The 14,402-nt window shown below is 47.5% G+C and overlaps 1 protein-coding gene across 1 annotated transcript in view; it reads right to left on the bottom strand.

Annotated features, from left to right (window-relative positions):
- The window catches only part of SLC27A3 (solute carrier family 27 member 3), a 28,759-nt gene extending 14,752 nt beyond the window's left edge, over positions 1 to 14,007 (bottom strand). Inside the window, exons 1-2 of the mRNA XM_081173668.1 lie at positions 13,278 to 14,007; positions 1,903 to 2,112 (exon numbers count right to left, since the gene is read on the bottom strand). Of these exons, the coding sequence (XP_081029794.1) occupies positions 1,903 to 2,112; positions 13,278 to 13,773 (706 nt within the window). The 5' untranslated portion in view covers positions 13,774 to 14,007. The remainder of the gene's footprint in view (positions 1 to 1,902; positions 2,113 to 13,277) is intronic.
- Between the last annotated feature and the right edge of the window lie 395 nt (positions 14,008 to 14,402).

The following is a 14,402-nucleotide window of genomic DNA, read 5'->3' as shown; positions in this document are numbered from 1 at the left end:
CTGGAACGGATTAAGTTCATAAACCCAGGTACCACTGTACCTTATTATTATTATTGCTACGACTATTATTATTATTATTATTGGGGTGATCCTCTTTTGCATACCTGGGTAAGTATGTTATAATAAGTTTGCAGCATGAAATGTTCCTGGTCAGCCACTCCCTTTTGCTGAATATTCCCCTCACAACCCTCTTCCCCTTCATTTTCCATTTCTTCCTTTTGGCGGTCAACGTTTTCTTCAATTACAGGTAACTTACAACTTACATGCATTTAACTTGCGCACATTCAGCTTTATACAATGCTTGGCAATTTTAAAAAAAATAGAAAGGGGATGGACATCTGGTGGGGGGCAGGGAGATTTTGGCAATCCCACCCACCAATGAACCCTATGTGCTTTGACTATATGGGATTTTGGATTTAGGCACTATCCTCAGAACGAGAGTCGCCAGTATTTCAGAAGCAGAAGCTCCAGAATTTCCACATTGTAACTGTTGTTGTTGCTGTTGTTGTTTGGTGTAGTGGTCCTCTTTTGCATACTTGGATAACTATGTTACAACTGGGATACTGCAATGAAATGTTGCAGTGTAACATGTTCCTGGTCAGTGCGCCAAGGCAGACAAACTACCCTTTTGCCAGATGCTCCCTTCCATGACGCTGCTACCCTGATTCCCCCTTTCCTCTGACATCCAGGCAGCATTCCATGGCCAATGAGCACGCTCCGTCCCCATTGAGCTTTCCTCATTTTTCTGGTGGGCATAATTCTGCAAACCTTGGGGTTCCCTCAAACCCGCTGGGACCTCCCGCTTATCCTGATGGATGGTGCTGTTCTGCCTTCTCATCCATATGAGAACAAGTTCGCTGTTAGTACAGAACCAAATGAATCTGCTGCTGGAGGAAGCATTTGCTTTGCATTCCAAAGGTTCCAGGTTCGATCCCCACCATCTGCAAGTAGGGTTGGGACTGTTCCATACCTGAAATCCCAGACGGCCGCGGCCAGTCAGAATAGACAATACTGAGCTAGGCAGACCAAAGTGGTACAGTCTGGCACTTAAATTTCTGGACTGCGCCACTTCTGCATGTGTGTGTTTGGGGCTGGAGACACCATTAGTTTCAGCGCTTCTCCACTGGATAGATGGGGAATAAATTCCTTACGGGCAAATGCACTGATTACTACCGTATTTTTTGCTCTATAAGACGCACCAGACCACAAGATGCACCTAGTTTTTGGAGGAGTAAAACAAGGGAAAAAATATTCTGAATCTCAGAAGCCAGAACACCAAGAGGGATCACTGCACAGTGAAAGCAGCAATCCCTCTTGCTGTTATGGCTTCTGGGAGAGCTGCACAGCCTGCATTCGCTCCATAAGACGCACACACTTCCCCTTACTTTTTAGGAGGGGAAAAGTGAGTCTTATAGAGCAAAAAATACGGTATTTACTTATTGTGTTGATATCCCCCCGTTTTCTCCAAGGAGCTCAAGATACTTGGCTCTTCCCTTCCTGAATTCCAATTAAATAATAATAATAATAATAATAATAATAATAATAATAATAATAATAATAATTTATTTATACCCTGCCCATCTGGCTGGGTTTCCCCAGCCACTCTGGGCAGCTTCCTAAAATATATATAAATAAAACATCAAACATTAAAAACTTCCCTAAACCGGGCTGCCTTCAGATGTTTTCTAAAAGTCAGATAGCTGTTTATTTCCTTGACATCTTTATTATAGGTTGGTTGGGCTGAGAGGCCGTAACTGGACCCAGGTCATACCTGGTGAGCTTCACGGCCGAGCGGTGGATTCGAACCCTGGCCTCTCCCAGGTCCTGGTCTGACACTTTGACCACTACACCAGAGGTGGCATAGCCTAGGTTTCCGCTACCTGTACAAACTGCCCACTATACCTGTGGTCCCCGAGGTGAAGATGTAGAGACAGGTATCCGACAAGCTGTCTGGAGTGGAGAGTTCGAAGGGGACGGGCTCCTCAGACGCTTTCTCCAACAGATCCTGGAGCCCAGTCACGTGGGGGGGATAGGGCCCCTTCCCCAACACCCAGACCGCCACGCCCATTTCTTCCAAGCTGGGAAGGATGGGCTCCACAGCTTCAAAAAGCTCTGCAAAGAGACAGAGAGACGGAAAGATGGAAGTAAGCGTCAGTATACAATGTGGGCTGACCAGGAATCGCCTAACTCAGCTAAGGCTGCCGCCTCCTCCATACGGACATTTAGGCGCTACACTACCACTTTAAACTCTCCCGGCTCCGCCCCCTCAAAAAAAGATAATAATTCTGGGAGCTGTAGTTTCGTTATGGGTGCTGAGTGGTGTTAGGAGACTCTCCAGTTCCCCTCATGGAACTACAACTCCCAGAGTTCCCTGGGAAGAGGGGCTGGTTGTGAAACCACTCAGGAAACTGTTGCTCTGTGAGGAGAAGGCGGGGGGGGTGTCTCTCACAACTCTCAGCACCCCTCACAAACTATACTTCCCAGAATTATTGAGGGTGGGGGAGCCATGGCTGTTTTAAAATGGTATTATTTAAGATGGTAGCCACAGCCTGGGATGAAAAGAACCGGCTGTGGCTCATGAACTCTTGAGGTGGCTGTTAACTCCTGGATAATACAAAGAAATAGGATGAAACGTGGAGAGCTGCTGCCTGCCTGTGTAGACAACATTAGGTAAGCTGGACCAAAAGTCTGGCTCACGATATGGCAGCTTCCTATATGTTCCTATTTACTCATATCATGAGGACTGGAATCTTAACAATTATTTTTAAGGGTAGGCCATAGCTCAGTAATAAGAGCACCTGATTTGCTTTGAGAAAATGGTGAGGATTGAATTGGGATTTAGAGATTGAAGAAGAGGCATGGAAAGACTGTGGACAAATGCAACGCATAAATCCATATCGGCAACAGACAGAGAAAGAGCCCTTAAAAATCATACATGGTTGGTACTTAACACCTTGACGCCTAGTCTATATAGACCCAAACAGTTCTCCTTTGTGTTGGAGAGGTTGTCTCTCTATAGGGACATATCGACACATGTGGTGGAAGTGTCCAAAAACAGGAATGTTCTGGGGAAATGTTTTTATAGAGATCTCTTTGATCACAAGGCAGACAGTACCAACGACTGGCTTTGCTTAACTTGTATAGTCAGGATTAGGGTTGGGCCATATCTGGTTTTCAACATTGTGATATATCACCTGCCAAACATTGTGAAATACTGATATATCACAATGTCTGAAATAAGGATGGTGCTAGGCATTGGCTGGCTTCAGGGTTTTCCCCGCATCGTGATTTTTGCATAGCACACAAACACATATAATGATTTATGATAATTTGCCAGGGCAAAAATGATGAAACTGGTATCATGTTATGGCTTGCAAACCAGCTTTGGACGATATAATCGGCCAGCCTTGTCAGGATATGCCATAAATTAGAAACAAAGAACTCGTACCCCATCTGTTAACTGCAACAAGAAAGACCATTGCCAGGACATGGGAATAACTGCAATTATTGATTTGAAAAGCTCTTATGCGCCTTTATTTTCCCGTAATTAAGATAGCCATGCCACCCAAAACGGGTATCATGACCTTCTAGATCTAAAATATCCCAATTTTTTAATGTACACCAATCTTTCAACCAGAGAAGACATGAGGCTTCGTAATATAACTTCAAGTCCAGTAACCTGTAGCCACCTCTTTCTACAATATCTATTAATATCTTATGCTTTACTCTTGGTTTTTTACCCTTCCACAAAAATTTAGAAATTTATTTTTGCCACTTATCAATACAGCTGGTCTTTCCTATAATTGGAATTGTTTGGAATAGAAAGAGTAGCTTCGGTAAAACCATCATTTTAATTACCGAAATACGGCCCAAGAATGATAAATTTAACCTAGTCCATGTCTCCAACTGTCTTTTGATATCTTTCCAACAATTGGTATAATTATCTTCATATAAGTTAATATTCTTTGGTGTTATCCATACTCCTAAATACTTAATTTTGGGGTAGATTTTTATTTGTATTATTTTTTCATCTGGCAACAGATTTTTACCTAATAGTTTTGTCTTGTTTAAATTCAGTTTAAACCCCACAACTTTACCATAACCATTGTTGGGGAAACCGACATGGAAATTGCAGGTAGCAAGAGGACGGGGAAAATATGGTAACTTTTAGGGAAGTCTGGGGCGACTTTATAGATCATACAAATAATGAGGCATATGGCAGAACGGTGCCTATGGTCTACAGCAGAGTTTGGCATGCGTAAAGCACACATTTCAATTAGTATTTGTTGTTCTTCCCTCCTGCCTCTATATAAACCCTGTAGAGCATCGCCGCTGCGGATACAATATATCTTTTCATTTGAGGAAAACAGTCCAAGCGATAGAGATTATCGGGCATCCTTTCGTGTTTGTTAAGATTGTGATGATTTTAGCATATACACTTCCAATGAGGTTCTGCAGTGCATTTGGAGATGACTCTCTGATTGCAGGTAGCTGTTTTTATCTTTAATATTTATTTACTTATCACCTGGCCACAGTGATCCATGCGACGGTCACCTCCAGGCTTGACTACTGTAATTCGCTCTACGCGGGGCTGCCCTTGAAGCTGTCCCAGAAACTCCAGCGGGTGCAGAATGCTGCAGCGAGGCTCCTCACGGGGTCTCTGCCATGGGAGCATATTCACCCAGTGCTTTTCCAGCTGCACTGGCTCCCAGTGGAGTACAGGGTCAGATTTAAGGTGCTGGTTTTGACCTTTAAAGCCCTTCATGGCGTAGGACCCTCGTACCTACAGGACCGCCTCTCCCGGTATGCCCCACGGAGAGCCTGAAGGTCCATAAATAGCAACACCCTAGAGGTCCCAGGCCCTAAGGAAGTTAGATTGGCTTCAACCAGAGCCAGGGCCTTTTCAACACTGGCCCCGGCCTGGTGGAACGCTCTGCCTCATGAGACCAGGGCCCTGCGGGATCTGATTTCTTTCCGCAGGGCCTGTAAGACAGAGTTGTTCCGCCTGGCCTTTGGCTTGGAGCCAATTTGATTCCCTCCCCCTCTTTCTTTTTCCTTTTTCCTTTCTCCTCCTGTGATGAGGCTGCATTTTAATATTTTAATGTTTCAATATTTTAATTGTTGTATTTTAATCATGTTTTTCATTCAACTTGTTTTTATTATTGCTTGTTAGCCGCCCTGAGCCCGGCCTTGGCTGGGGAGTGTGGGGTATAAATAAATTATTATTATTATTATTATTATTATTATTATTATTATTATTAAAAAGAGCACCAGATTCGCATGCCCAAGGTCCCACGTTCGATTCCCGGCGTCTCCAAGTAGCATTGGTTCGTGTCTCCTGCCTGCAGAGCCGCTGCCAATCAGTGCAGGCTATATTGAGCTAGCCGGATCAAAAGTCTGGCTCAGCAGAAGCCAGCGTTCTATGCGGCCAGCTAACCTCAGTTTCCCCACTGAGAGCGAGGGCAATCTGGGCTGGCTTCCGCGGTCCCACTCCCACCTCCCTCGCTAGCCGGAGAACGCAGCCATTAGTCACGCACCGGGAAGGTCCATTCGCCGGCCTTTTGTCTCCGCTGCCGCCCCTGCCCCCACCCCAAAGATGACGACAGCCCTCCGCAAATTGAATCAACCCGGCAGGCAGCAGCAGCAGCGATGCGTTAATCCCCACAAAGGCCTCCCAGTTCCCTGCGATGTGGGAAACAGGCTTTGGTTCAGGTTGGGCTATTAATTAGTGGTTCAAAAAGCAGCCTTGGGAGTCTTCTCACATTGCAGGAGGACCCACAAACGAGGAAGTGGTTTGTTGTTGTTGTTTTGAATCCCCTTATTCAAATCGAGAGCGCATTGGAAGCATGCAAAAGAGTAGGCTGCCGGATCCGGCCAAACAGGACCCATCCTGCTCTCCTTCTGGCAAGTCCACAAGGAAGACCTGAGTGCAACAGTCACTCTCCCCACCTGCGGCTCTCCAGCCTCTCGTACTAAGGTAGACTTGCTCTGAAGCTGGAGGTTCTAGGCAGCCACTAATTTTTTTTCTCTGGTAAGACCTCACCTGGAGTACTGTGTCCAGTTCTGGGCACCACAGTTCAAGAAGGACACTGACAAACTGGAACGTGTCCAGAGGAGGGCAACCAAAATGGTCAAAGGCCTGGAAACGATGCCTTATGAGGAACGGCTAAGGGAGCTGGGCATGTTTAGCCTGGAGAAGAGGAGGTTAAGGGGTGATATGATAGCCATGTTCAAATATATAAAAGGATGTCACATAGAGGAGGGAGAAAGGTTGTTTTCTGCTGCTCCAGAGAAGCGGATACGGAGCAATGGATCCAAACTACAAGAAAGAAGATTCCACCTAAACATTAGGAAGAACTTCCTGACAGTAAGAGCTGTTTGACAGTGGAATTTGCTGCCAAGGAGTGTGATGGAGTCTCCTACTTTGGAGGTCTTTAAGCAGAGGCTTGACAACCATATGTCAGGAGTGCTCTGATGGTGTTTCCTGCTTGGCAGGGGGTTGGACTCGATGGCCCTTGTGGTCTCTTCCAACTCTATGATTCTATGATTCTAGCCATTTTGCCTCCGGCGAGTCCTCCCTTCCATGAATTTGACTAGTCATCTTTGAAAGCCACCCTGAGGCGGTTTTCGGCACCTTCAGAACAGTCTGCTGGAGCCGGCCAAAGGGGGACTATCCAGTCGTTGTTGTTGTTGTTTCTTGAATTTATATAGCACCCTGTACCCAGGGGGTCTCAGGGCAGTTCACAGAATAAAATCAAGATATAAAACCACAAAATACCTGCAACATAGCTCAGTCGGTAGAGCACAACTCTTAATCTCATGGTCGTGGGTTCGAGCCCATGTTGGGCGAAAGATTCCTACATTGCAGTGGGTTGGACTAGATGACCCTCATGGTTCCCTCCAACTCTTATAATTCTATAATCCTGTTTTCACAGTGGCCGACCAGGTGCCCTAATGGGAAACCCGGGAGCAGGACCCGAGTTCAAAAGCAACTTGTGGCTCCCAGGAGCACCTGTGGCAAATATTCTCCCTTCTGCACCCATTCTGGTCTGTTTCAGACACACCGAAACAGGCCCCATAAGCCGATTTGCCTTACTCCAACGCAGCCCATTTATTAACATGGGAATAAAAGGCATCTTTCTGTGATTGCAACGTCCTTCGGAGACAGGCCAAACTTGAATACCACACTGGAAGGCCACAGCTCCCCACTCGCTATCTCGAACCGATACCTTTATCTCTCCCGTTATAAAAAGAAAACCTTGAGTTGGCCTGACTCAATCAATCCCTCCTTGTTAAGTCGTGTTCACAGCGAAGGCTATTTTTAACATGGATGCTTTACATATGTTCAGATGCAAGCCAAACACATTCTCCTATACAGTGGTGCCCCGCAAGACAAATGCCTCGCAAGACGGAAAACCCGCTAGACGAAAGGGTTTTCCGTTTTGGAGGTGCTTCGCAAAACGAATCTCCTATGGGCTTGCTTCGCAAGACGACAATGTCTTGCAAGTTCCTGCTGGTTTTTTTTCCTTTCCCCCCCTTTTTCTAAGCCGCTAAGCCGCTTATCAGCTGATCCGATCAGCAGATAAGCCGCTAAAAGCTGCTAATAGCGCTAATCCGTCAATGGGCTTGCTTCGCAAGATGAAAAAACCGCTAGACGAAGAGAATCACAGAACGGATTCTTTTCGTCTTGCGAGGCACCAGTGTAATTTAGGCATGTGCAACTTCTATCCAAATACACTTCTTCTTTTTTTAAGGCAATTGTTTGTAATTGATGTGGTTTTATTAAAATTATTTAATTATGGCAGGCATTGATGCATCTGGGGTGTATGATTTATCAAGTCCCTACATGAAACTGAATATTTTGTGGGACATAGTCTTGTTTGATCATTGAATTCTAACCTATCCCTTTCGAAAATGGGTATAAACATTAGTTTCTTGAGCATCTCCCCACAGTTTGGAGATACATATGACCTTTGGCCTGCTACCCAACTCTAGCCTTGCTGATTCAGCTAATTTTGATTTGATTAGGGTTTCTCAGCACCACATCAATAATCAATACCAGTTGATTATAGGTGAAAAACACCGTATCAACATTTTATATTTGCAAAGCTAGCACTTTGCAAAGTTTTTATGCTGTAACCTCATTTTATCTTCTTTTCTGTGGTGTTTAAGTTAAGGAAATGTATTTGCTATGAGCCTGGAGACACATCTTGGAACAGAGAATTTTCCCATGTGCAGATACGAAAAGGGGGGGGGGGGAGGCTAACTGTCCCTTTTAACTCTGTAATTGTTACAGAAGGAACTATGGTGAACAACTTCACGGCCGGCGTCAGCTACAAAGAAACCCGTCCAACAACAACTGTTGCGGTTGCATCCAACATTAGCCCTACTCAGAGTAAAACCGTTACAATTAATGGACAGGACTAGCTTAGATGAATTCATTTAAATGGGTTTGCTCTGAGCAGAACTTAATTGGAGAATGACCCTCTGTATAAAACTCTGGAGCCCCCATTCAGAATTTTGGGTAGTGTAAAAACTATTATTTCGGGCCAAAGCGGATGAAATTTACAGGCGTGGGAAACCTTCCAGAGTTTTAAGGCCACTTTAAAAAAAAAATAGGAGTAGCGGCTCCTATAGCCATATCTATTTATCTAGCACAGGGATGTTCAACAGGTCAATTGCGATCTACTGTTCGATCCCCGGGAGGTTTTGGTAGATCGCGGTCGATTGCTGGGTCTCTTTCCTTAGCGTTAATAAAATATAATCCAGCCTGCCCCCTCACCCTGCCCTCTATTGTTTCACGACTCCATCGAGGCTGTTTGTTTCCCCAACGATCTGTTGATGAGTGGCTGTTCCCCTTTCTCCCTTGAGCTTAGGCTTGGATTCTCAAAAATCGGGGCTTTCCTCCTCCCTAAAAAAAGCTCAGAAACTGTGACCTGCACCCCCCAAAAAGGGGGTAGTTCACTGCCAGTTTTTAATTCTGTGAGTAGATCGTAGTCTCTCAGGAGTTGGTCACCCCCTAGCAGTATGTATATATGTATGTGTCATCCAATTTTATGTGTGTATAATCCAATCTCAGAGTAGACCCATTGAAATTAATCAATATGTCTGACTTGGATGAATTCAGCAGGTTGAATCCAAGTAGAACTTAGTTGGGAAACAACCCTTGGGAGGGTTAGGGTTAAGTGATAATTTCCATCAGGCTGTGCCCCTCAACTCGGATCAGCAGCCATTCCATCAGGCTATATAGGAGAGGAAGAGACTGGACCGCAGGGCCTCTGCCAAATGACCAGCAACTTTTGGCTCCTCCTCTCCTTGAAATCTTTTTTCTTCCCCCTTTCAGATATTCTTGACAAGAACTCCACAGCTAATAATAATAATAATAAATTTTATTTATATCCCACCTAGCCGAACCCGGGCTCAGAGCAGCTAACAACAGTAAAACGATAAAACATTCTAAAATCATTTCATTATAAAATTAATTCCAACCAAATCAAACTGGGTCTGAGATTTCTTTTTTCCTTCCCCCTCCCAAACCCGTTTTCCTTTTGTGCCGTGGCTCTTGGTGTGGAAACCCGAGGGCCAGAACGGTCTTATCGCTGACTTTTGCAAGCTGCTCTCGGAAGATACACACACAGTAAATGAAGAATCCTGCTAGATAAAAATTAAAAGTCCATGGCGTCATGCATTCTGTTCCTCCCCCCGCCCCCCAAATCCCTGGCCAGAGGCTCCAAGGAACCCCACAAACAGGGTGTGGAGGCGTTTTGATAGCTGAAAAGTATTTATTGTGACCCCGCCTTTAAAACTGCAAATTAACCCAAATTTATTTGGAACTGCACCACTCTCGTTGATGCAAACTGCCCTGGGATAAAGGGTGAAAAATAATTATAATGATAATTACAATATTAATAATAATAATAATAATAATAATAATAATAATAATAATAATAATAATAATAATATCCTTCCCTGCTCTCTGCCCTCCAGTGTCTGGACTCAAAGGTACACTGCCTCTGGAGGCTCCACTCTTCTCAGCCATCATGATGGCTAGCTGCTCGTATCTAATCCATTATCAGTGATGCCTCGCTGGATCAGAGCAAAGACCAGACTCCTGTCTCCAACAGTGAGCAGCAGCCAGGAAGCCTAGAAGGACAGCCCTCCCTTGTTTTGTGTTCCTGGTATCTGGCATTCAGAGATAAACTGGGTCTGAACAGGGAGGCTCCATTCCTAATGGCAATGGCTGTTTGTGCCTTGCCCAGTCCAGCCTCGTTTCACCCAGTTATCAGCCAGATGCCCTAATGGGAAGGGCACTAAGGCACGGCCAACAACTGCTATTCTAAGTTAGACACCCTCTGCATCTGGAAGTTCTCTTTAGCTAACCGTCCTGTAGGGAATGTTTATATTTCCTTAGCGGATGATCAGAAATAATCACTAAATGTGCCCACTATTTGCGTGCAATTTAAAAAATAATAATAATAAGGGGACGCATCTCCTAAAGCAAATCATTACCTTTATAAGTAATGATTTTATTTGTACCCTGCCCATCTGGCTGTGTTGCCCCAGCCACACTGGGCGGCTTCCAACACATATAAAATCATAATAAAACGTTAAACGTTTAAAAACTGCCTTCAGATGTCATCTAAAGGTTGTACAGCGGAACCTTGGTTCGTGAATGTAATCCATTCCTGGAGTCCGTTCGAATCCCAAAACCGTTCGAAAACCAAGACGCATCGGACGTTTGGCTTCCAAAAAACTTTCGAAAACTAGAACACTTACTTCTGGGTTTTCGGGAGCCGATTTGTAGGTCAACTAAGCTGTTTGAGAACGAAGGTTCCACTGTATTGTTGCTTATCTACTTGACATCAGATGGGAGGGCATTCGAAAGGGTGGGTGCCACTACCAAGAAGGCCCTCAGTAGGACCTGATATGGGGGACCTGTGGCCCTCCAAGGGCTGTTGGGACTCCAAGTCCCATCAGCCATCATGGCCAACTATCAAGCATTATGGGAGTTGGAGTCCAGCAACATCTGGGAGGCCACATCTCTGCAGCGTTCCAGCCATTCCAAATTCAGAGACGCAGCACAATGGTCTGCTGTCAGAGGAGACTGATTATCCTATCCCTGTTTGAGTTGCTGCTCACCTTCTCCCAAACAGCCTCTACGGGGGTAGAGGAGAAAAACAGGAGGTAATTGTGCTCTCTCTGTACACACAGTTAGAATATTCTCTCGTTCTTAAGGCAAGAGCGAAAAACGAGTACTTGTTCTCCAAAGAGGGTGCTTGCTACATCTCTGTAAGAGTAGCTGCTCTGGGCTCATTTCCTTTCAGTGTGTATGTGTGCAATTCTGAAACTGATAAGACCCTTGGCTTTTTCAATGATAAGGTGGGCTGCAGAAAGCGTGCTGGGGAGACCACACATAGTAACTTTTGCTTGGTTTAACAGCAAATAACAAAGTTAATAAAGTAACTTTTGCTTGGTTTAATAACAAATAACGAAACAAAAACTCTCTTTACACTAAATTACATTATATCAATAAGTGTGACCCATCCACCAGGGTACTGAGAGAGCTACTTTCTGCTCTTTATATACTATACCCAACAGCTTCCTTAACACAACTTAACAGCACCTGCTATGCTGCTTCACGGCTGTAAAACCGGGTCATGTTATTTGCTCTGGCCCTTAAAGACATACTTGTGGAACAATAACGAAACCTAAAATTCAAAGAAACCACCCAACAGCGACTGGAACACTTCAGACATTCCAAACACAGAAACAGAGGATTTAAACGTTTTTGTATTAATATGTTGTGAACCGCCCTGCCATCGTTGGATGAAGGGTGGAATAGAAATTGAATAGGTAAATAATAAGGATTTGCCCCTGGAAGTAGCTGCCCACCGCACAACTACGGTGGGCTTTGAACCAGGAGACACAAGCCAGAGGAAGCCCGAAACCAGGTTAAAAACCCACTAGCAAGCAAGCAAGCCCATGTTTAGCGTGACCCTCCACAAACATGCAGAGAAGTCGATCCCGCTATTCTCGATGAGGAAGGGGCGCTGCACAATGGTGGGTCATCTGCCCTGCATGCAGAATGATCCTGAATTCAATTCCCAGCATCTCCAGCTGGGGCTACGAAAGACTCTTCTCTGGAGAGCTGTTGCCAATTGATGGAGGTGACGCTGAGCTAAATGGATCAATGCTCTGACTCTGCAACATAAGAAGTGCCTGCTGGATCAGGCCAATGTCTCATCTAGTCCGACCATTGCAAGGGCCCACCAGATACCTATGGGAAACCAGCAAGCGGAATCCGAACTCAGGACCCCTCTCCCCGCCTGCGTTTTCCAGCAAACCGGCATTCAGAAGCAACTGCGGAGCCAATGTGGCTGGTAGCCATTCTTAGTCCTCTCCCCCATGAATCCAATTCCCTTTTAAAGCCGTCCAAGTTAATGGCCATCACTGCCTCCTGTGGCAGGGAGTTCCATAGTTCAACCCTGCGCTGCTTGAAAGAGGACTTCCTTTTATCTGCCCTGAAACTTCCAGCGTTTGGCTTTGTTGCATGCCTGAGAGTTCTAGTACTAGGAAAGAGGAACAAAGCCTTTTCCTCTATCCGTTCTCTCCATGCAGTGCATAATTGCATAAACTTCCATTGCGGTGCAGCGATAAAACCGCTCGCGCATTTGCAAAGCTAAGCAGGGTCTGGTACGGGTTCCAATTGGATGGGGACGCTGCGTTGACATTTCTGCATTGCAGGGAGTTGCACTAGATCAGGCTTTCCCAAATTTGGGTCCCCAGCTGTTTTTGGACTACAATTCCTATTCTCCGGTCCTGCTAGCTAGGGATGATGGGAGTTGTAGTCCAACAACAGCTGGGGACCCGAGTTTGGGAAACTCTGGACCAGAGTTCCACTACATTTCCAACTACAATTCAATGAGAAGACCCAAACACCCCAAGCTTTCTCCATAGGGGAATCACTCCCTCCCCTTGAACCCCCCTTGAGACGACAGCCTGAAAGCTGCTGCCAGTCCGTGTCTACAGTACTGAGCTAGATGGACCACAATGGGTCTGATTCAGTCTAAGGCAGCTTCCTACCTTCCCACGGAGCAGCGGTCTGTTTTGGGAAGAGAGTACTTAGCCCTCACTACGTTCCCTAATAGGGGTTTACTCCCAAGTAACGCGAGCCTTGGATCTCAGCCTCTGCAGACCCCCAAAGTTCGCCAAGTCCCTTTTACAGACCCGAAAGGACAAACCGCGACGGGGTGGGGAGTGGGGGGTATACAACTTACCGTGCGCCACCAGGACCGCCCTGGCGCCGCAAGTGCGCACGCAGTGGAGCAGCGCCCCTCGGCGGAGCGCGGTGCCCAGGAAAGCCGGCACGACGCCCAGCTTGGCCAAGCCGATCCAGGCCCAGATGAAGGTGGGTTCGTTGCCCACCAAGAGCGCCACCGTCTGGCCGGGCAGGAGCGGCGGCTGCCCGTCGGGCAAGCGGAGCAGCGCGTTAGCCACGCGGTTGCTCTGGCGCTCGGCTTGGCCGTAGGTGAAGCTGCGCTCCTCGAAGCGCAGGAAGACGCGCTGGGGCCGCGCTCGGCACAGGCGCCCGAAGCGCTGCGCCAGGCTGAGCGCGCCCGCCTTGCCGTGCAGGAGCCGTCGGCGGCAGCGCCAGGCGCGCACCAGGAAGGCCAAGTCGGCCAAGGCGAGCGGCCGCAGACGGCCGGGCAGCACGGCCAGCAGCAGCCCCAGCAAGCCGGCGGCGGCCAGCGCCAGCGCCGAGGTCAGCCACATCGTGGCGCGCCGGAGGAGGATGGAGACGACGGGGAGGACGGCGCGGCGGCTGCGATGGCTGGAGCTAGAAGAGGGAGAGCGGCGGGAGGAGGAAGGAGGAGGCGGGCCGGGGCGGACCGCCGAAGGAGCCTCTGCCGCCAGCCAGCCAGCCCCGCCTCCGCTGCGAGGCCCAGGGAAGGAGGGGCGCCAGCCGCCCCTCACCAGGCGCCCTCGGCGGCCGGAGGTGGAAGCAGCCCGAGGGGAGAGCTAGGAAGCAGGCCAGGCGGAGCTGGAAGCCGTCCGGGCTCGGGGAAGAAAGGGGCCTCTCCATAGCAGTGGCTGCTGGGGAAGGCGAGCCGGGAGGGCTGGCCGTCGGGGCTCCTTTTGGAGGGCTGATACGGCAGAGGGGAGCCTCTCCAGGACCCTCGCGCGCGCCCAAGTCAGCGGGCAAGGCGCACGGCCGAGGAGAGCTTTCCATGCCACAAGCTGGCCGGTCGGGGTTCCCTTACTCCGGTTTTTGGACGCGGAGCATCATCCGCCAGAGACCATCAAGCACACGTGTTGGATAGATTTCATGGAGGTCCGTCTAGCGCCAGTTGGGCTAAGTGATGGCTAAATGGAGCCTCTCGCCTCAGGGGCAGTCTACCTCC

Source organism: Podarcis bocagei (genome assembly GCF_964188305.1).
Source record: "Podarcis bocagei genome assembly, chromosome: 16".
In the NCBI taxonomy this organism is placed as follows: Eukaryota; Metazoa; Chordata; class Lepidosauria; order Squamata; family Lacertidae; genus Podarcis; species Podarcis bocagei.
The sequence above is the reverse complement of the archived record's forward strand: the minus strand, read 5'-3'. Positions and strand labels throughout refer to the sequence as shown.